At 46.0% G+C, this 23240-nt stretch overlaps 1 protein-coding gene across 1 annotated transcript in view; it reads right to left on the bottom strand.

Annotated features, from left to right (window-relative positions):
• The window catches only part of GSG1L (GSG1 like), a 118624-nt gene extending 114480 nt beyond the window's left edge, over positions 1-4144 (bottom strand). The window contains exon 1 of the mRNA XM_077828796.1: positions 3844-4144. Coding sequence (XP_077684922.1) covers positions 3844-4144 — 301 coding nt within the window. The remainder of the gene's footprint in view (positions 1-3843) is intronic.
• Between the last annotated feature and the right edge of the window lie 19096 nt (positions 4145-23240).

Raw genomic sequence — 23240 nt, 5'->3', positions numbered from 1 at the left:
ACTGTTTATGGTATATGGATGTAGTTCCGGATAAATTAATAAACTGTGGATTGATTAAGAATACCAAGTGTACTGATTTGAGAAACACTGTCTGAGCTAGAAGTAGACCTGAAAAAAACTTCACTTTAGAATTAGTAAATTAATGCTTCCTAGACTCAATAAAAAGGGTTAATCCTTAAATTCCATTCCAATACAACACATATTAATTTGGCAAATCTGGTTTGTCAGATTTCAGCTGTAAAATCTAACTGGCATCTTCGCAAGTTGACAAAATTAAGCCCGATTTACACTGCTACTATCTTGCAGCAATGTGCTGCCCTCCCCTGTGGCTCTTTACACCACCACCACAATTGGTTCCCAATGGAAAGGAAGAAATCAAATCTCCAGGGCAAGCCGGGAAAGGAATGTCTTGTGTCCCTAGGGCCATGACGTGTATGAGGGTAGCGTTGGAGCCTCCAACCCAGCCCAGCCTAAACCCACTAAGGGAACCAACCCTGTTTAAACAAAACTAGAAAATTAAACACACACCACAGTTTAATTTGCTGTAGCAGCACAAGTGTCATGGTTATGCTTGTTGGAAGGTGTAGGAGATGGAAGTGACAGCCTGTGTTATTGCCCACACTGTGGCTATATGAACTGTGCTATTGACTGCACCGGGGCTGTAAGGAATATTCAATTAACAGTTCTGTGACTTTACAGAGTGTGCTATTGACTCCACGGTGGCTACATGGAATGCGTTATTGACAGAGATATGGGCTATACAATGTGTTATTGACCACCCTGTGATTATACTGAGTTTGCTATTGACAACCTTGTGGGCTATACAGAGTATGTTATTAACAGTGCTACGGTTGTATGGAGGGTACTATCAACAGGGTGGTGGCTATATGGAGTGTGTGAGTACACCGAAGGCATCCTTCCTTACTAGTTCTGGCCCTGTGGTTACAGAGCATTGGACACCTGGCAATTCCCCACTCTGCAGGGTATGAAGAAGGGGTTTGAACTTGGGGTTCTTAGCCCTTACCTGAGTGCCTTCACCCTGGTCTATGGGACAGTCTGGTGTGAGTTTGTCCATTTCTCCAGTTGAAGCTGTTCCACTGGGTATGAAATAATTAAATCTGCATTTGTTCCAAGAGCGAGGGAGTAAGGATGATTCTTTACTCCAAAGGTTCAGGGACTCACCAGAGCAGTGGGACACCCACATTCAAACCACTAGTCTAAGTGTTATAAGGGTGATAGCCGCCCCCCACGCTTGTTTTGTGCAGAGTTTGGCATCAGCTGCTGCCGTTCTTGCAAGAGGTGCCTTAGGCACCTGATTCAAGGGAGGGTTCATGGCTGAGAATCACAAATGAAGAGAGGTGCCAGCCTCCAGCCAGCACTTGGTCATCTCAGTCCTTTTGAGGGGCACAGCTTAGGCCACCTCCCTCCGCTTGGTATCTGCTATTGACTAGCTTATACCGCTCTCTGCTCAGCATTCTGGCTTTTGCGAGTCCCTTTCCTAGGTGCCTAGCTCTCCCTATGCATTGTGTAGGAAGTCTGCGCCCCTAAAAGCGAGGCACTGCTACACACCACCTAAGTCATTCTGTGCAGTTAGTTAGTCCTGTGGCTGTGTGGAGCATGTTATAGACAGTGCTCTGGTTATTTGGAGCATGGGAAGGTGGCAAGGAATGCTGGGGCTGTGGTGGGGAGCCGGGGGCTGTGCTCTGGGTAATGCACTCCGAGGCAGACGGCCTGTGATTGCCCTGCACGGTGCTTCTCACAGCTGCAGCACAAAGTAAACATGTGCCCCCCCTCCCTTACCCCCCCCGCCCCGCCCCATAGATGTTTCCAGTTACAAGCTGGTGTCTACATGGCCCTGACCACAATGAGCCTGCCTTACTGTCGAGCACTTTCAAGTTGGTCAGGCCAGCCTAGTGCCCAAGGCTGCGCTAGGCCTGTCCTGTGCCTGACGGCTGTGGAGGTAGCCTTAGCTTATCCACTCCAGCATGGCTTTGTCTCCTGAGCACAGCTCTTAATGAAGGGCATATACAGGCTTTCCTTCTACTGCTGACTTACCTCAGTGTGTAAACTGGACTGAATCCACATGGTGAAGAGATACCCAGGAAATCTGGGGTATAAACAGTAGTGGACTGAGCCTGGCTAGGAAAACTGGAATAGCCTGTAACAAACTCAGAGGAGCTTGATTGGCCCTGGTTCTGGTCTGAGTGCCACCGGGCTCTAGCTAAGTCCTGCTCTTCTTTCAAAATCAGTGAGAAAAATGCCCTTTTTTCGTAATGTTTTATTTTTCCGTACATTTTTATGATCCAGCATTTGCCTTCATTCCACTCCAAGCAGGTCTGGGAGGATGATCCCAAATCAGGAGTTCCATGCACATTCCTTCCCTCACCTGAGCAAGGTGGCCCAAGTTTACCCTTCTGTTGAATGAGCTTTAATGGCTTACTGATTCTTAAAGTACCACCTTAGAAAGCAACACGTCCTGTCCTGGCCATCCAGTAAGCAAGCAACCCAGTGCTTTGGGATAGTGCAGACCTCGTGATGTAATCAAGCTCCCAGCCAAGACAGCTCCAATTTATAGACTATTTGACCTGTTTTACTACAGCCCCTAAACCCTAAATCCTGCCCAAAGAATCCTTGCTTTAGCTCTGTATGGAATTCTACCCTTTCGGGTCTGACGAATCCTTTTCCATTTTGCTTTGAGTCATCATTTTGCACTCAGGGCTAGATTAAGGAGATCTGGGGTTAGGCACACTCCTACATGCAGCTCCCCCAGACACCACCCCAGAGGATGCTGAATCAGTAGCCTCTCCATCTCTCCCAGAAGTGATGGGAGCAACACACCTGCTTTCATTGACAGTGTAGGGCCAGGCAGCTTCCTCCCTGGCGGTAGCAGCTGCTGCTCCTGCCTCTGCTGGAGGCTCACTGCAGCCGTCATTGCCTCGGGGACACCTGGGCCACATTTTCAAGCTTTGTTTTGCAACCACATGGACTAGAAAACAATTTTTCAAAATTAAAGCTTAGATTCTGGCATCATTGCACAGCTTGGGGAGCAAGGGCCATAGGTGTGGGCCTATAGTGCCTTCATCCAGCCCTGTTTGCTTGTCTATAACACCTTCCATCCAGGAGTCTTTTACTGGTGAGGTTGGAAAATACCATTACTCCCATTTTACAGTCAAATAAACTGAAGCACAAACTGGTGTTTTGCCCAAGGCGGCACAAGGAATCAGTGACCAAGCTGGGAATGGAAACGATCTCCTGTCACTCAGTTCTGTGCTTTCACCAGCATTTCCTCCGCTAGACTTTGGTTAGCTTGTGACATGACCTAAGGGTCATGTCACAATAAGTGTTACTAGAAACACACGATTGGGGCTATTGTCTGAGTGGAACCATGAGCTTCACCCTCCCCCTGAAATCCAGGACAGTGTTTTCAGGATATTTAAGGGGATGCTTGGGATTGGGTAACTGAACCCCAGAACCTCTGCAGCTACTACCAAGACCTTGTCTTTTGTATGATATGTGGAGTGACTCATGAAAGGAAAGCACTGACTGGCCTCTGGAAGCAAGCAAGCAGCAGAACCAGGGCTTGCTAGCACATATTTGTCTGAGGTTCAGCTGATCTCTCAGCACACCCTCACTGCCTGATTAACAGACAAACAAGCAAAGTCTCCTCCTCGCTATGAACAGGTTGTTTCCCCTCTGTCCTGTTTGGAACAATGAATTGCTAAAATTCTCAGGCTTTCATCTGCTGAGAGTTTACAGTTCCAAATAGCTCCTCTAATTATTCATTAAGCTGCTGAATCAAATAGAAAACAATGCAAGCTGAAAGGAAATAGTATTGCCACTTACCAGCAGCATTGATATTTTCCTCACAGGAGTACCAGATCCCAGTGTGGAAATACCGGAAGAGAAAGCGGTCATCCCCCGTCTCCCAGCTATAGTGCACCACATTCTGGTTTGTCTCATTGGCCGTCTCATTCCCACTGTAGTTGAGGCAATTTGTCTTCTTGTCTTTCCCACAGTTTGGCTTGGGGACCCTCTGAGTCCCTTCACACCAGTGGGTTGTGATAAAGGCTGTGGTGGAGAAGAGGAGAGCCATCAGGTTCAGACTCACTGCTAGGAGGGCTCTGCATCTTCGGTTTGTCTTCATGGTAACCCACCCCCTCCTGCAGAGAAAAGAAATCAAATGTGGGGTTTGGGGGCTTGGAAGTTCAAAGCCTGTCACAATTCAGAATGTGGTTTTCCAGTCACAGAAACTCTCGGCTTCTTCCAATCTGTTGCTGAAACAGTGAAGGAAATGCTGCAGCCATCCTCCCATTTTCCTCTTTATTTGAAATCCCGTCTTGGTGTGTTACAAGAGCAGCTGCAGCCAGCAGAAATGTAGCTGTATTGTGGTGTGTGTCGTGGCTAAGAGTGCTGAAAGGCTCAGAGAAGGTCTGTCTCAGAGGCAGCATGAAGAGCAACTGAACATCTGCTAGCGTAACACACATGATGCCAAGCAGCTATGCAGCCTTCTCCAGGGGGAGACACCTGCAGGCTGTGGGACTACATTGTACTTGACTCCAAAATCAAGCAGGAGACAGACAGCAGGGGCTGCTTTTGCATGCCATCAAAGTCATTTGTGAATCTCGGCTGTTACTGCATCATGCTGACAGCTGAACGTTACAGAGGAGGCGGGGGAGGAAGCCTCATTTTATATTCAAATTAACAATTATTCAAGGCTAAGGAGCCCATTTTCGGAAGCTGTGCATGAGGAAGCTTCCCCAGAGGAAGGGGGAATTCAGTATGATTACAGACTTTTTATGGTGTCTTGAGTAAGGAACAAGTCAGGGAGCTGATCCTCCTGTTATGTTACGTGGTGTAATTCCTCTGACTTCAGCCAAGCTACTCTCGATTTACACCTATGTGAAAGGAAAATTAGGCCCAAAGGTGATTAATTACTAAAATGCCATAATTAGTAGGAAAAAAATAATCCCACAATAGCAAATGGAGGCCACTGTTACAGACTTATTTCCAGATATAGCACATACAGGTGTGTCTCAGGAAATTATCTGTAGGATAATTCCACTTTCTATGGATGGAGAGAATTAACTTAGAACAAACTAAAAAGAAAAGGAGGACTTGTGGCACCTTAGAGACTAACCGTGGCATCAGTTTTTGCATCTGATGAAGTGAGCTGTAGCTCACGAAAGCTCATGCTCAAATAAATTGGTTGGTCTCTAAGGTGCCACAAGTCCTCCTTTTCTTTTTGCGAATACAGACTAACATGGCTGTTACTCTGAAACCTGTCCTTAGAACAAACTGTGATCTTTGCACCTTTGTGTCTGCCTCTTGCCTGCCAGCTGATAAGAGGAACTCCTTAAAAAGACCATATTCACAAGGAATGATGTATTGACCATCATTGTCCACCTGTTTACTGCATCTCTGATCAGCATACAATCTTTTATTCAGAATTATTCAGTGAATGCTCAGCCTGCTTGTAAACTGTCTCAATGAGCACTGTTGTGAGAATTTGATATACAGAATTCCAAATCCAGCTGTGTGGTTGGTCACCTTAGTCACATGATATTGTTTTTGTGCCCTTATCAGATAAGCATAACTTTTTGAACAGCAGAAGTTGCACAAGCCTCTGGGGCTCTGATATTTTTAGGGAGCCTCTGGAAGCGCTTTAGGGACATACCCAATAAGTGTTATGCAACTTGTATGACATCACAAATTTGACAAAACTCTTTTGTTTGGAAAAGTTTTGACTGACTCTATCCATTTCACTACTGCACCTTATGTTCCATAGAGAAATGTGGGGACCATACCAAAATAGTGTCTGAACGTAAGCATTCTAAAGCTGAGGCAATGCCACCACCAGAGAAGCAGCAGCAGCAAACACTGTAGCTGGACACACCTAGGGGCTCCAGGAGCAGCTGTAGCAGGCTGGGGGTGGAACAAAGCTGTTCTGGGCTCCCTGTGACCATTCCAATAGACTCAGCACATGGTTCCTATGGCCTCTCCCCCCTGTGGACACCAAATAGGACAGGAGTTTCCCCAATTTATGGAGGGAATGGAGAGAAAGCCAGGCTAGGCTCCCCTCAACGACCTCCCAGACCTCGCACCTAACTCTAGTGCCTTTTTCCCCCGCACTCCTAGGATAAGAGCCTTCACCTGCTGGCAGTTAATGAAATTAGTGCTGTAACTCACTAACAGGTTGTCTGTCCTGGAGGTTCAAACACTACTGATGCTGGACAATGGAGCTGTTAGCCACTTCATATGTGTTAGGTATAGTATACATCATCTTAATAGGTATTATGCTCATGGTATTAATGATATACATCATATATGTCATGCTAGGAAGTTATGTTAACTGAATGTATTATGCTTTTTCCACAATTCTGTTCACCCATGTCAGTATCCCACAACACTTTGCAAACCCAAAGTCAGCTTTGGCATTAGAAAATAGGAAGCCTGTCAAAAACAAGATACATGAATAATGTGTAGGTCCTAGCACATGCTGGGATGTCCCTCTTCACCCAACTGATTTAGAATGTAATAACAAAGAGATAAGGAAAAGTACAGAACAACAAGTTAAGGAATTTGTATGAACTGATGGGTTGGATCTTAGGTGATGTATAAAGTGCTTTTAGCTTGTAAACAACCCTACTATAAATAGAGGTAATTTGAGAATGTATCTTTGAAGCTCACCTATCATGTAAGATGAACATGATGTGATAAGCAGCTTCCCAGAGGGAATTACATATAACCCCATGTGACAGAATGTACCCCTGTATTCACACTCTACCCACTCTTGAAATAATCTTTGTACAAAGTGTGCCTTGTATGATATCATCTAAAAACTTAAAATTTGCTGGTCAGTATCATCCTGATAAAATGTGTGTGTGGCAGAGTGGACTAGGTCCAGAGGCCTCCTGCTGGAGGCTTCTTGGCCCTGCATCGCACTGTCCCAGAATAGAACAGCAAGAAGTCCTCCAGGCAGCCTAGAGTGGCTTTAGAAGAGTGGCCAATCAGAGGGGCTGCTGGAGTGACCAATAAGGGGCCAGAAGGGCCAGATAAAAGGCAAGCAGCAGAGCAGAGCCTTCAGTTCCTGTGTAGAGCTTGATGAGGGAGGACTAGGTGGCTGTATGGCTAGCTGGCCTGTGGCTAGGTTACTGCAGAGAGCTCACCAGACAGAACTGAGCCCAGCAGAGGCTGCCAAAGACTGGGGGCCTGGCTGTCTGACTGGATAGAATAGCAGCAGAGCTGTCAAAAGGACAGTGTGGGCAGGCTGAGCCAGGGGACTGAGTATAAAACCTGCCCAGACCAGATGAGGGTACTGAGATGGGCCCTGCTGGTCTGGTAGTAGACTGAGCATAGGGAGGGATGCTGAAAAGGTCACCAGTTGAGGGTACCAAGATAGGCCCCAATTGAGTGGTTGAAGAAGACAGTGCCTTTGGGAGAAGCCTTAGAGCTATGGCCACATACCAGGGCTGTGATAAGAAGTCAGGACTGTATACCCCAGAAAGGGGGACAGCGTTTGTGGCTTAGCTGGCGGGCTGAGCTGCTGAAGACCAGCCAAGAGAACCACCAGCCATAGGGAGGGAGGCACTTGCAAGAGGTGGGTGCCACCCTGTTGAAAGAACAAAACACCAAAAGCAGGCTCATACCTAACCAAGAGAAAGGGGGCCATCCACTAGAGGTGGGTTCCCCCCCTCAATGAAAAGAACTGTTTGCAGGCACTATCGGCCAGAGAAAAGGGGGTATGCACAAGAGGCAGGTGCTGATGCCATTACAGTATGACAACATTTAATATGAAGTCATAAGATTCCAATGTATGGTGTTCACACATATTCCAAATGGAGGTTGGCAAACAGGTCTGTCCTAAGCAAAGGAATATGTGCTTGCCTTAATTTTCATTTAAGCAGTAAATAGAATCATCAATCAGGAATGGAAACAAGGGACACCCAAACAGGTGAGGGGGAGTGGGGGAAGCAGCAGGGAACATCTTTCCCCCTAGTCTCTAGGTACTCAGCTGAAAATGTTTTTCAAGAGGGGGATTGACACTATAACAAGAAGGGACAAACACCCCCAAGGTTCCCCTTCCTCTCTCCTAGCCCATTGCATTCACGGCACCTGAAGCAACAAGACAAAGGAAGCATTTGTTGGATACTTGGAGAAGGGGTCCTGACCTAAGAAGTTGGGTCAGTAAGACTGCTGAAAGCGTGTGCTGAGAAAACTTTGCTTTGAATGTATAATAGTGTGTTAATCTAGGCATCAGTTGCATTTTATCTTTATTTTTCTTGTAACCATTTCTGACTTTTGTATTTCATTCTTGTATTCACTTAATCTGTCTTTGTAGTTAATACACTTTGTTTTATCTAATCCAGTGTGTTTAAATTGAAGTGTCTGGGAAACATTAGGGGTGGCAATTTGTGTGCATATTATTGCTATTAAAGAAATAACAAACTTGTATTGTCTGGGACAAGGCTGGGTACTACAGGACATATATTTCTCGGGGGAATCTAAGACTGTAGGTGTGTTGTGGTCACCCTGCAGTATAACCAAGGCTTGTGAAAGCCAGACTGCAACCCACTTATGGCTGGCAGGCTGCAGTTTCTCTCTCTCTCTCTCTCTCTCTCTCTCTCACTCAGGGTGTGGTTTGCATGCTGGAAGGCTTTGTGAGTGGCCAAGGTGCGAACTCTTTCAGCAAGGCATCGTAAGGCACCCAAGGTTGCAGGGTGGGATCACACCGCTGCTCACTAGGCTAGATTGTACTCTGAGACTTGGACAGCAGATAGGATCCTGGATGCTTAGAATGAGGCTGCAGTGCAGGTGCCCAGAGACAGAACCTTAGGCACATCTGGAACTTTTACTGCAAAAACTTAGGTGCTGAGCATGCTTAGGATTAAGCAGCAACCATGCATGGATCACAGTGGAGCCTAAAACTAGTGCTTAGGCACCTGACTACTTTTATGGATCTGGACTAAGGTACCTAATTCCCATTGGTGGATGCCTAGGCACTTTAGAAAATCCCACTAGACATCTTAAGGTGCATAAATACCTTTAAAAATCTACCCCTTAGATACCTTTGACAATTTTACCAGATCTATTTTCAAATCTATTCATAAAACAATGTTGATTCATATTAATTATGCTACCTTTCTTTACTGATTGCATCCCATATCAGCCATTTCATGACTTGGCCCAGGATTGATGACATCCTCACTGGCCTATAATTATCCAGGTCATCCTGTTTATGCTTTTAAAATCTTGGCCCAAGATTAGTGGGTTTTTTCTAGTACTTCTCCAGTATTTCAAAAATTTATTAAATATCAACATCAGTGGTTCAGAGTTCCTTGGTCAACTCTCTTTTTTTAAAATTTGTGAATGCCAATTATCCAGTCCTGCAGATTTAAAAATATTTAGTGCCAGCAGTTGATATTTAACATTCTCCTTAACTACTGTTGAAATAGCAATTATACTTCAAGATATGAATACACCATCAGATTTCTTTTCAAATACAGAACTTAAATATATATTTAACTCTTCTGTTTTTTTCTGCATCATTATTGACAATTTTACCATCTCTCTCTTGTAAGGAACTGACACTATTACTAGGATTTGATTTGTTCCTAATATAGTCTTTTGTTGTCCTAACCCTACTGTTTATAGATATATCAGACACCTTTTGCTTCTCTTTAGTCTCCTCTCTGTTTTCACTCCTTCTTAACCAATACAGTTTTAAAGTAACCATCTTCTTTCATTATTGGACAATTGGTTTTTTGTTTTTTGCATCTATTAAAGTTTTCTGAAATGACTTCAAATGATCTTTCCCATTGTTTTGTTTAGATTTTTCCTCCCAGTCAATTTTGCTCATAACTCTTTTCAGCTAAGGGAAAATGGAATTCTTGCGTGTATGCACACACAAACGAGATGGGGGAGGGAGGTGGAGGGATTTTTTTAAAAACTGAGTTTTTGTTTGTTTTTTTTTAAATGTGTTTCAAGATATAGTAATAAACCTCACATTTCTCAGGAGTTGGGGTTTAAGAAGGCCTATTACATGGGGGAATAAAAATCCTCATATGTCAGGGGAGGATCAAAAAACCCTATTTTGGGAAGTTGAATAAAAAATACCCTGTATCAGGGAGGAGTATAAAAAAGCCCTTATATAGGGGAAGTGGGGGGCAGCAGAAGTAAGACTTTTCCATGGTGGGGATTTAAAAGGTCCCTCCACCTCACCCACATGTGTAAACCTGTCTATCGTAATGGGGATACATAGATAGATGAAACTTAAAGGTGAAACAATTGTCATATCATCTGAGAAATTTAATGAGACTGAAACCCATACCTGTTCACACAAAGTACAGACCGAACCACCACTCCCCATCAAGCCACTATCCATGCGACTGCTCTTGCCATTTGTCTCTGTAATCCTGGGGCCACATTGATCAAATTCAAAGCTGAGAGAATTCTCACCTTTAAATTTTGTGTCTTACCTCCCCATGATTTGCAAAGGTCTTTTCATGTACCGATGACTGTGTAGCTGTGGTGTGGCTCTTCCTTTTTGTGAGGGACGTTCAGGTTATAAATCCCTGGATATTTAGAAATTTTTTGTGGGAAGAGGTTGCAAGATTTTAGTACTGTCCAGATATGTGGATCTGGAGCGAGAGGAGAGTCAGAGATCATGTCCAATTACAGGCCTATGTAAGCTGTGGTGGGTTCCATTGTGATAAAGGGGAAAGAGAGAAGGTTTATGGGGAAAAGATCAAGAGCTCAGTTTTGCAAATGCTGTGTTAAGGGGATGGCTGAACATACACAAGGAGGTGTCAGATGCAGGTTTGGTTGGAGGGAGCCATGTCCCAAGTACAGAGAGAATTTTACATTGACTCAAAATATCTAGTTGAGGTTGTACAAGCAAATAAGATTGCCTAACGATGCGGGGCAGACAGAGAAAAGAAGGGGGCCAGTGATGTGCATTCTGTGGGGCCCCAGGGAAAGTTGAATGGAGAATGATCCATCTAATGAAACACTAAAACCAACTGGAGAGAGAGGAGGAGATCCAAGTGAGGGTGGAGCCACAAAACCTGAGTAAGGAAAAGTGTTAAAGTATGGTAGACCGTTATAAAAGCATTGAATGTTCCCATATTAGTCCACCCTCAACACCCATCCCCATGCCTCGGGTACCCAACATAAGAACTTTCCCCGCGTCTTGCCTGAGGGTGCTGCCATTTCGTGCAACAATATTTCAAACAATCTGGGCCAAATTTTGCTCTTCTTTATACTACAGCAAATCTGAAGTACACAGGTGTAAAGAAGAGCAGCAATGGCTTACTGCATTTCTATATGTAGACCTAAAAAAAAAAAGTCAATTAGTTTCTCAGACAGTTTTTGTATTAATATCCACTTTTAATATCATTGGACTACCAGTCTATAGAGAAGCAATTGCTGCCAAGGAGCTATTTAAAGATACTATAGCCGTGATAGAAATTGTACTTCCCCGTAGCATTCCGAAAGCTTCTACTTTACTGCTACAGATAATGCCACATAAATACAACTTAATCCTGATATCTGAACTGCTTTCTGTAACACATGTATGATCTTTCCATTTTTATGCATTTTCAAATCTGATAAACTGGGATTATACAGAGAGGAATGGTTGATGTGTTCCAGCGTGAGAAAAAACAGAGAACCAATTTCCTTCTTTTCAATTAATCCCAACATACACTACAGAAAGTCCCCGTGATTAAGCGAAGCTGACTTTCATTACGAAAAAGATAAATTTCAGGGTAAAACCATCCTGATTTTTGGCCAGCTGTGCTTTAGGTTCAGCATTTTATGACTTTTGAGTTTCTAAAGCTGTTTATTGTAAAAAAAAAAAAAAAAACCTAAGAAAATGCCAGAGAGAACGTTCTTGCATTGTTTGCAAATATCCATTGGCCAAGATTTTCATAATCACTAGTGATATTTGGTACCTTAATCATAGCCTGCCCAAATTTTGGGACATAAATGAGCCTGGTTTTCAGAAAATGCAGAGCACCTGCTTTCTGAAAATTCAGCCCTTCTAATCTGCATTGAGTTGGACACCTTCTGTGGCTCCCATAATCAAAAGATATTTTTAGGGAACCCTGGCTGAGTTCACCATATATCAATGTCTATCACTTTCACACCGACTGGCATTCTGCTGGTCTCTTGATGCTGTCATTTTAGAGATGTAGAAACCTGGGGAACTTCTAATTTTCATTGTCATGATTAGGTTAGGTCATCTAATCATGCTAGTAATTATATTATACAACTGTAACCCTTCTGCCCGTCAGAGTTGGCAGCAACAAGGGCCGGGTTCAATATCTAGGGGATCCATTCCAATAACACAATGCAAACCGGCTCGAGCCCCCACCCAGTGACCTGGGACAAATATATACCACCCCCGCTGGGCGCCTCCAAGAGGCAATACTTCCCCTCTCGCAAGCACATAGCCTGAGTGTAGCAAAAGCCTTTTAATAACAGAGAGAAACAATGTGGCATTATGTTGGGGAAACACCACCAACAGGATTCATAACACAACCCATGAGCAAAAAAAACCCACCCCAGGCAAATTGGGGCATGCCCTTTTCCCTTTGGTTCTTGAGTCCAGCAACCCCAAATCACCCAAAGTCCCAAAAGTCCAATGCCCCAAAAGTCTCTGTCCCTGGTCAGGGCAGCCCCAGAGTTCGAAAGTTTATCTGCGGAGCTTTACCTCCCAACCTGGGTGGAAATGGGACGGGGGTAAGAGGCACCTTACATGATCTGAAGCTGACCGCCCCATAGCTCCATAGCGGCGCTCCGCTCCGCCAGCCACCCCACAAACTCCTTCGCTCCGCTGCGCTCCGCCAGCCGCCCCACGAACTCCTTCGCTCAGCTGCGCTCCGCTCCGCCAGCCGCCCCACGAACTCCTTCGCTCCGCTCCACCAGCTGCCCCACGAACTCCTTTGCTCAGCTCCACGACCCACAAGCAGCTCCTGCCATCCACACACTGCTCCGCGTTGAACTGCTTCACCAGCCGTGCCACAAACTGCTCCACAATATATCTTCAGGCTCCCCCACTACTTAACACAACACTCAGTGATTTCAGCTCTTAGGTGAATTCAGCTTGTAGTAGGGGAGCCCCAGTGCTGGTGCACTGTCAGCCCAAAGTGAGCTCAGCACCCTATAACTAGACTTCTAATGAAATCAAAATTAGCTCTGATATTGCACAGTGGAGAGAGGAGGAAGTGCAATTAGCATGTAAGGCCCTCACCAAGGGGCCCATGCCACCAAGTATTAATACTTGTCCCCAGCCTCTCTCTATTCACACAGTTTTGGAACCCATGACCCTTGCCTAGCGAGTGCTACTTAGTTGATGGTGAATCCCTCCATCATAACAAAAGGCCACGTACAGTTCCAAGCACAGTTCCCATAATCAGGGTAATAACAATTTATTCTTCCTGCCCCAATAACAGAGACGCTGGGGATCCCACAGCAGCCAAAGTGACCATTTGAGCAGCTATGGTCTCATTCTAGGCGTGGTGGGTGTGCCTATGCAAATGACATCGGCCCCTGAAGTTCTTTTCCACAACTTGCCACACCTCACCACCAGATGTCAGGGTGGAGCTCATCCTGACACTGCTTACACAACCAAAAGTCATGTTTCTACACGAAACAAAGGGATGATTCACAAAGCAGCCTGTCTTAAAGAAAAAGCTGAAGAACCCAAGACTTTAAATAAAATACAGAGAAAACACAGAAAAACATTAAACAAGTGCATCTAAGCTATTCTAAAGCTTCTACAATTCCTCCATGAGACATATTTTATTAATTGTAAGTTATGTTAATAAACATTGATCACTCTCTCTCCAAGAGAGACTCTAGACCCCTGGAAAAATAATGCAAACATGGCACAACAGTCCCAAAATTCCAACTAACACAGTTCCAGGCACGCTGTCCATCCTCCAACACAAGGAGAAGGCAAGTAGAGAAGTGGGCACCAGCTCATTCAGCTCCCTGATTTCAAGGTGTTAGAGAAAATACATGCAAGACAAAACTCCACTGGGGCACACAGGGCCCAACTTTCAGAATTGAAATGACAGCAGCCAGAAGGAAGGATATGCAACCCTAAAGCTGATGATGGTGACAAGGAAATACAGTGGATAGAAGTGGTCATTGAACCAAGTCCCTGGGGTGGGTGGCCATCGCAATGTCATGTCATTGTGCCCAGGACTCACCTGTGCTTTACTGTGATGTCACTGGAGCACGCTCTAGCCAACATGGCCAGCTCCTAGAAATCAGAAAATAGCCTCTCCAAGCAAAGGTACTGGGTGACAAGGAACCCAGTGGAGGCCACTAGCTACAGACAACAAAATCACCAATAATGCACCAATGGCATTGGCTCCTTTAGGCATAGTCCAGCACCTCGGCTGGAAGGGGAAGAGGTGGATAAGTGAGGAGACAGCCACTGAAAGGGGCTTGCCACTTTGTCAAGAGCAACTTTTGCTGTTAATTCTCTGGTCCCCTACAGCCTCTCTAAGCTTCAAACATGTGTCAGAGGCAGACACCAAACACACTCAAGCACCCCTTCAGATCCCACATCACACTCCACTACATCCAAAAAGAGGGAGGCCAACTAGAAGGGAATGGAAAGTTTGTTAAAACTCAGAATTAAGCCAGTCAAGTCCATGTTTATTCTTTGGAGGCCTCCACTAGCAGACAGCAATTCTGCATGTTCCTGTAGGGCTGTCCCAGCAGTATCCACCTCATCATGTCTTATGGGGTCCTCAGTAGCTCATCATTGGGCTAAAAAAAAAAATCAGATGAACCATTAGATTGTGTTAGCAGCACGAGGAGCATCAAGGGCTGGTCCTGCTCTGCATCCCTGCCAAGCTGAGCCCCATTAAAGGCACGGTGTGCACCATGAGCATGGGTCAGTAACACCAAGGAACAAGTGATGAAAAGCATGGGGTGGGGGGAGAGAGAGAGAATTGTTACATAGCTAGAGTCCATTGGACCAGAATTTGGATGAGTGACTTGTTCTCTCACACTTGCCAAACCAGGTGCCCTCAGCATTATGTTTTGGAAACCTATTTTGTCTACTCTTTTGGAGTATCTGCCTCCCTGAAGACTGACCTTTCTGTGCCCTTTATGCATGTTTCCTTCTAGCTGTGTGAGGCCAGGCAGCTCGGACTGGGCAGCCATGAGGTAAGCTGAGCACCTCTCCTTGTATGGGGATGTTACAGCTAAGTAAGTAGACTCCATCATTTACTTAATCCTCCATTTGCTGGGAATTTGTTTCCCTATTGACCATGCCTTGTCCCAGAAAATTCCAGGAGTCCTAGTCCAATGGTTCTGGTTGAATGGGAGCTCTCAGGACTGCTGTCTCTGCCATCACTGGCATCTTCTCCATTGAGAGGGCAGCGCACATGTTAACATGCATGCTGGCCAGAAACATGCATTAGTGGAAGCTCAGACTTTAGCAGTGTGGCTACTGATGAAGGAGATGGTTATTATGCCATAGCTGGAGCAACTCCACGGTTAAGTTTGTAGCAGACTTTTCATTTTAGCAGTGTTAAAGTATATTCAAAACATTCTGTTTTCATTTTTAGAATTAATTTGAAATGGTAATCCCTCAGTCCTCAGATGGGTTTTTTTTAAACACTTCCCTGTAGAAATAAGGCAGGGTTCTACTTCCTCCCTGCAATAGGGATTTTTTTACACCTCCTCCCAAATACTTTCCCCCATTTTGACCCCCAAAATAGAGAAATTTTTTAGACTTCCCTCCAAAAGAGGGTTATTTTACCCCCAAAATAGTTTTCTTTACTCATCTTCCCTTCACATAGAGTTTTATTTTATTCCTCCCTGCCAAAATAGGGTTTTTCCTTCTCTTTCCCCCTGAAATAGGGATTTTTTTCATTGCTCCACTTCCCTGGCATAGGGTTTTCAATTCCCCCCCTTGCCCCCTGAAAAAAAATAGGCTTTACCCCTCCCCCAGAATTAGGATTTTTCTATCCCAACCCTGAAATGAGATTTTACTTCCCTATTCCCCCAGTGTATGGGGTTTTTACCCATTCCAGTACATAAGGTTTGTTTACTCCTCCACCTATAGATTTGTAAGCCCCAGAGCTAGAAAGCATAGAGGGCTGGGCAGGAAAAGGGGAAAAGCCAGCTCTGGCCAGCCTTATTTACTTACACGAATTATAATGCTGCTTACCCATAGTTCCTTCCAGTCTTTGGGCAGTTGTTTAGGGAGAGATTCTGCCTTCCCTCAGCTTGTCTCCTCTGGAGCTGCTGGTAGCAAGTTTGCTCTCTTCCTTGTTCTGCCAACAAATGAGCTGCTCCTCTGCCTTTTAAATTCTCGGTTGGGGGAACCCATTTGTCACAATCTAGGGCAACTGCCCCTGTGTTCCTCCTCTATGGTTCACCAAGTGCACTCAAGTCTTCTGCTTCTGACTCCCCAACCATCACCTCTCTTGGGTGGAGACATGTCTCTCTCCCCACTCCTAACTGGGGTATTTCCAGGCTGCACAGTTCCCTGCCTACACTGTGAATTCCCCAGCAAGTCAGACTTCCTCAGCAGGCCTGCTTTGTCTTCCTTCCTCGGAAGCTATAAACAGCATAATTGCCCACATTAAGTTACCACCCAGCTCTTGCTAAGCAAGCACATTTATTCTTTAGGTAAATGCATAACAGAGAAAACATACTAAAAACAATAAAGGAACCTGCACGCATGCAAATAAATTTACCGGAGATCATCTTCCCCCACCCCCACCCCCACTTCCCCCAACTCCTACAAGGGCTCTGGTAGGAGTCAGTCCTTCAAACTCCACCAAGGAGTTATTCTGTGGTTACAAATTCATAACCACATTGGCTCAAAACAAGCACCCCCAATGAATCTGAGACTCACTCTTTTGAACAGTTGGGCCTCTGATTTTGTCTTCAGATAACAGGTGATCAGCAGACGCAGGTCCCCTCCTCAGGGCAAAGCTTCAAAAGGCTGAGTTTTTGCATAATTGGAAGGGTTATATTCAGTGCTTAATTTGTAATGAAAAATATGCTGGGACTCAAGAAATGAGTGCGGGGGCTCAAGTAATTTTTTTTTTTTACATTCATAAGTTATGCAGCACACCCAGAGGTGCCGGGGCTCAGCCTTGGCAAGCCCTGGCACAAATTAAGCACTAGTTATATCTGCATACACCTCCCCCGAGAGATTGCCTGGGAAACCCATTTAACTTCAAAAATTCACATTGTTTCAAACAGTCCTTTGATGCTCATAGCACTTCCCAAGGTGTCCATTAGTCAGGTTTCCTCCCTAGAGACATTACATACAAGCCCACAATAATACATAAACATTGCATTTTTAATACAGCAAACTCCTAAGATACTTAAATTAAACCTGATTGAATTAAGTTTAATTCAGTCAGGTTTGTCTGGGATATTGCAGGCAATTGCCATTTCTGTTACACCACTGTCTGAGCCAAATGATGTTGAAAACATGACTGACTTCTATCTTTTTATTTATTCATTCATTTTTGATGGTACTTGGGTGACAACTTGTGGACTAACAATAAACTGCAATAAACAAAAACAAAAACAAAAAAACAACCAAACAAGAAAGGAATGAATTGAAAAAGCAAGCTACTAAGAATAATGGTATCAATATTTTTTTCAGAGAGTTAGCACTTTTTAAAATATATTTCCAATTTTGGGACAACATTATACTACAAGGTAGATAAAACACACTGAAAATGTGTTATTTTTAACTTAGCAAGTTTGGAAGAGAAAAAAATAGTTAAAAACATCTAAAAATCACACAATCTTTGACTATCAAAGATTTAACCAATTACTTTTCTGCTTAAAAATAGGCTTTAGCATTTTTACCAACAGATTTTTTAATTATGTGTTTTTAACATCTGCCAAAAAAGTTGTAATTTTGTATTAAGAACTAATTAAAATAACACCACAGAATGCATACCCTGAAGGTCTCTGTTGACTATGAAAATCATATTCATAGGAAAAAATAGCTATTTACCTTACAGTAACTGTGGTTCTTTAAGGTGTGTTGTCCTCACACTCTTGGCATGCGTTCAGCTCACACATAGAAGTTCAGATTCTTTTTGCCAGCAGAGTCTGTTGGGGCCATGCCTGCACCATAGATGTCCTCCCACACCTCCCCCCATGCCCCCTCCCACCTGATGGCATAAAGGGTGGAACGGGCCCAACCATCCCTCTATTCCTTTGGCAATCCAGAATCCCAGAGGAGTGGGACTCCATAACAGCAGGAAAGGAAGGTGGAACCTGGAATCCATGTGGACAACACATCTCAAAAGTTACTGTAAGATAAGTTACCATGCTTTCTTCTTCAAGTGATGGTCCACATAGATTCCACTCTTGGTAGTTAACAAATTGCCAGGTACCTGTTTGCTTGGAGGTTGGTAGCAGAAGTCCTTCTTAAACAATGCAGGACAGCCCTACCAAAGTTGGTATCTGATCTAGAAGCCTCTACCAAAGAATAGTGACTCAAAGGTGTGGACTGAGCTCTGCGTCACTGTCCGGCTGCTTTCAGAAAGAGGTGCTATCTTCAAACAGGCAGCAGAGGCTGCCTGAGTGCTAGTGGCATGAGCTCTGTTATTGCGTGGCTAGGTGCGTGTACCCTGGCTAACTTGTAACACATCCTTATACTGTTGGAGACCTGCTTAGACAAGCTCTGAGGATATTGCCTTGCCCTTCACCATCTCTGCGACGTCCACAGACAGTCTGGGGATGTTCTGAATGGTTTGGTCATGTCGGTGTAAAAAGACAGGGTTCTTACTACATCAAGTGTGTGAAGTTTAGCTCCCCCTAAGGCTGGGGGAAGAAAACTGGGAGATAGATAAATTGGTTTGCATGGAATTTTAAAACAACTTTGGGCAGGACATCGGGATGAGGCCTGAGAGTGATCCTGTCCTTATGAAACACTGTATGGGGATCCTGCCATGAGGGCTTGAATCTGCCCTACCCTTTGAGCTGATGTGATGGCTACTAAAAAGGCAGGCTCCACAGGGTGTCATCTTGGAAATAAAAAGTTTGCACTGCTGCTGTAGTGTAGACACTACAGCAATGGAAGAGGTCCTTCCTTCACTGTAGTAAATCCACCTCTCGGAGAGGTAGTAACTAGGTCACCAGAAGAATTCTCCTGGTGACGTAGCAGTGTCTACACCGGGGTGTAGGTAGGCTTAATCACATCACCCAGGACATGGATTTTTTCACAGCCCTGAGCAATGTAGTTAAGCTGACCTAACTTTGTTCTGTAGAGAAGCCCTCAGAAGCTGGTGGCTTGGACTAAGGGCAATACCATTCTCAATTTCTCACGCAGAGATGACTCTGATACTGGGCCCACAGTTTAAATTACTTGGTATCATGTACGCTTTGGGTATTAAGATAGCCAGTGCTAAGGTACAGGGTATCAAGGAACACAGTTCAGAGATGATGAGTCTGAAGGTAGTAGCTATTGGGAATTTCAGTATTCAGGCACTCAGTACTAAGGCTGTAGGTACCAAGGCACCCAGTGCCAAGGTTGTTTCTGAAAGACTGGTACTGACACATGGTCCATAGACTCAGTAGGTACTGCTGGCACGCTCTTGGTAAACAATACTGCGGCATCCAAGGAGGTGTATCAGGCTCTTAACCCTTAGGAAGTTGAGCCCAAAGATGAGTCAGAAGTTTGATGACACTTCTGTTTTGGCTTCACAGGCACTTGAGAAGATGACTGTGCCTTGTCACCTCCCTCAAGTTGTGCTCTTTCCTGCCTCTGTCAGATGATATTGACACCCAGATAGTAGCAGATGACTGGGGTCTCTTAGTAGATGTGGCCTAGGAACTTGAGGTAGAATCTTGGCTCACCAGGGCACTAATGGAGAGGAACTCCCCAGATGACTTCAAGACTCTTTCAGTATAAACCTTGCCTTGTAGGTAACAGAGAATCCCAGTTCCTGAGCTCCCCAGAAATGTCAAGTCTCTCTCCAGACCTGCCGACAGCAATTCCGGGCCCCAGGGCAGAACCGTCAATGGGCCCCTGCTGGTGCCCAGTGAACTGCTGGCTGCGCTGCAGGGCACGCTCTTCTGGCACGACCGGGGCTTCCACATGCCCGCCCAGCTGCCTTCCCCGCCACCGGTACCACCATGTGCGTGCCTAGGAGTATAGGTGCCGACTTCCAGATTTCCCAGGGGGTGCTCGACCCCCTGCTCCATACAAGGCTTCTTCCCCCAATGTCCCACCCCCACTGCACCTCTTCCCACCCCTGTTCTGCCCCCTCCCCTGAGGGTGCCCCATATACAACTGGTGCCTCCCCATAGTGGGGGGGCACGATGTAAAGGACAGGTCACGTGTGTCCCCCATCCCCCCCAGCCCAGGGTCACCACGCTCTCCCCGCTCCATGGTACCTGCGAGGGGCAGGGCACTTTGTCCTCCCGCTACGCCTGCCCCTGCCTGGCACGTTCTGCTGTTCTCCCTGGCAGGCAGGAGTCCAGGCAGGGAGCAAGAGGGAGCCACTTTTAACGCCAGCCCCTCCTGGTCGCTGCTCTGCAGCCCTGCGTGGTGGCTGCCTGAGAGAGCCTGGCTGGGGAGAATGCAGCTTCCAAACCCTGCCCAGGTCAGCTGCTGGGGACCCCGGCACCTGAGCCCTGGCAGGGAACGAAAGTCACCTCCCCAGCATCTCAGGGGCTGGAAGGGGCTGGTCCTGCCCCTTCCACTCCCGGCATCTGGGCTATGCACCATCCAGGCCCGCTCCGGCCCTGCCTCTTCCCACCCCCCGCTCCTGCCCCTCCCCGCCAGTGCCTCCAGCACACTGCCAAACAGCTGACGGCAGCAGGTGAGAGGCACTGCGGGGACAGGGATGAGCTGACCGGTGAGGCCCGCCGCTGGCGGGAGGCACTGGAGAGGGAGGGCCCCACCGGTGGGTGCTCAGCAACCATTTGGTGCCTATGCCTAGGAGCTCTGCGGCCCCACCCCCCCAAGGAGATTTGAAAGTGCCCAGGGCTCCCTGCTGCTGTTGCTGCTACCACAGCAGCAGCGACCGGGGGCCCAGGACCCTTTTAAATTGCCCAGGCCCCTGGGCAATTGCCCTCTTTGCCCCCCCCCCCACTCCCCGTCGGCCAGCCTGTCTCTCTCACTGGGCACACACAGAAATTATTAAGTTCGCTGCCTCCAAAGAGGCAGAGCACAGACCAGCCTGTTAGGTTACATGAAAACTGATCCTTCACTGTAATACACAGCACTGAGATGGTTTTGTAATAAAACAAGAATAAGTTTATTAACCAAGAACAGAGATTTAAGTGATACTAAGCAAGAGAAAAAGAGACAGGTCCGGTTACAAACAAAATAAAATATGCTTTCTAATGACAAGAACGTAATCTTAAAAAGTTACATTCTTAACTTTCCTCAACTTGATGTAGGTACCAGCATTCCTAGCCTTTCAGGCTAGGGAGATTCAACTTTCACAGACTCCAAGGGTGCTGTACCCTTTGTCTCCTCAGTGATGGATCACTAAAATGTCTTTTTGCTCCCCTTCTATTACTCAAAGTCCATTGTCTCCGCCTCAAGAGCCAGGAAGGCTTCCTGGGGTGTAAATTCGGTCCCCCAATGTGATTGTTAAACAGTCTTTTCCCCCACCTATTTAACTTGATGGCTTTGTTCTTCCATTGTCCTCTGCTTATGACAAAGCTGGTCAGACAGGTAGGTACACATTTCTTTATCTAGGGCAGTCTGGTTTTATGGTCTGCCTCTCAAAGACATTTTACGAACATATTTCCAGCATACATTTATAACTCTCTGTAGTCAACCCACACATACATCAGTGATTTTTGGGGTGACCAGTGTGTCACCAGTTTACATATGATACCTTACATGATACCTTTGAGATGCATATATTGTGACAACAGTATGTTGGGGCAATGAGTATATGAGGCTTGATGTGAGTTATAGTATGAGAGCCCTATGGCAGTTGGCCATAAGGGACTCCCAAGGTCACAAGAATGTGAATTAAAAACAGAACTGGAGTCCCATGTGCACACTCTTGGTTCGACTTGCGTCCTGCGAGTTACCAGACATACATCAAAAAGCTTCCCATTGATCCCTCTGGGTAGACATACCCTGAGTCTGTGGGAGCTGTGTCCAGGCTCCCAGTGCACAATCTGCTTGATCTGTTCATAGATGGTTTTCTACAGGGTTGGTTATCTCTGGGCAGCTTTAAAGTGCGTCCTGAATCCACAATCGGAGAATCTCTTTGCGGGGAATCACGTGCACAGCCACGTCACAACATTCAGTCCCCTCACTCCTGCAGTGTATTAGCATTGCAGGGGACTCAGTAACTTTCTGTAAAAACAAAGACATGCAAAGCATCTGAGCAGCCTGTGCTGATGTAGTATTGTCCTGCAGGGGCATTTTGGAGTTAGAAACATTTTCTGCCTACATTTTGCTTGCCCTCCAAGGCCCTTCTTGCCTTGTCTGGCATAATTCCCCAGAGCCCCAGCTCTGCAGGGCCCAGCAGCCCCAGAAACTTGCTTCCTTCTCACTCAGCAAGGACTCAGAGAAGCTAGAGGTCATTTAATTAACCTCAGGCCACGCTTGCAGAGTCATTCCCCAAGGTATGGTATCCAATGCTTTCCTCAGTCTTATGTGCGGTGTCCTAAGCCACATGCTTCCTTTGGGAGACAGCTGCATAGCTTCAGGCTGCCAAGAAGCATCTCCTACTAGACAGACGGAGTTATCCTTTTCTTAATAGAATCCCATGTTTCCTATTGATTCCCTTCAGCATGTTTGAAGGAATCCCTCCCGTCCCCCCACTCCCAGAGGATTATGGCCCTCAGGTCATTTGGGGTGGGGTTTTCAAAGGCACCTAAATGACTTGGGGTACAAGTGCTTGTTACTGGCTTTGCAGTGGGGGGCACCCTGAGCCAGCCTTGCTGAGTAATGTGGGTTTCCCAACTCCGGCAGCCAGCCTGCTCCTGATGTGAGGATTACAGACCTGAGCCCTCAACCTGGCCAACAGGGGCAGCAAAAGCAAAGCAATGGCTCTGTGTGGGATCAGCACCATGGGTATCTGTGCCCTCTGATCCACTCCCTTTGCAGAGCATTTCCCAGATAGGTAACTGCCTTGGGATGCCACTGTCTGCTGGGGGAGCCTCTATGGCCAAAGTACGGCTGTCTAGGCCATGACAGCTGAGGCTGGGACTCCCTACGGGATAGGCTTTACCAGCCTGCAAAGGTGACTAGTTTCCAG

Source organism: Eretmochelys imbricata, chromosome 10, assembly GCF_965152235.1.
Source record: "Eretmochelys imbricata isolate rEreImb1 chromosome 10, rEreImb1.hap1, whole genome shotgun sequence".
Taxonomy (NCBI): Eukaryota; Metazoa; Chordata; order Testudines; family Cheloniidae; genus Eretmochelys; species Eretmochelys imbricata.
The sequence above is the reverse complement of the archived record's forward strand: the minus strand, read 5'-3'. Positions and strand labels throughout refer to the sequence as shown.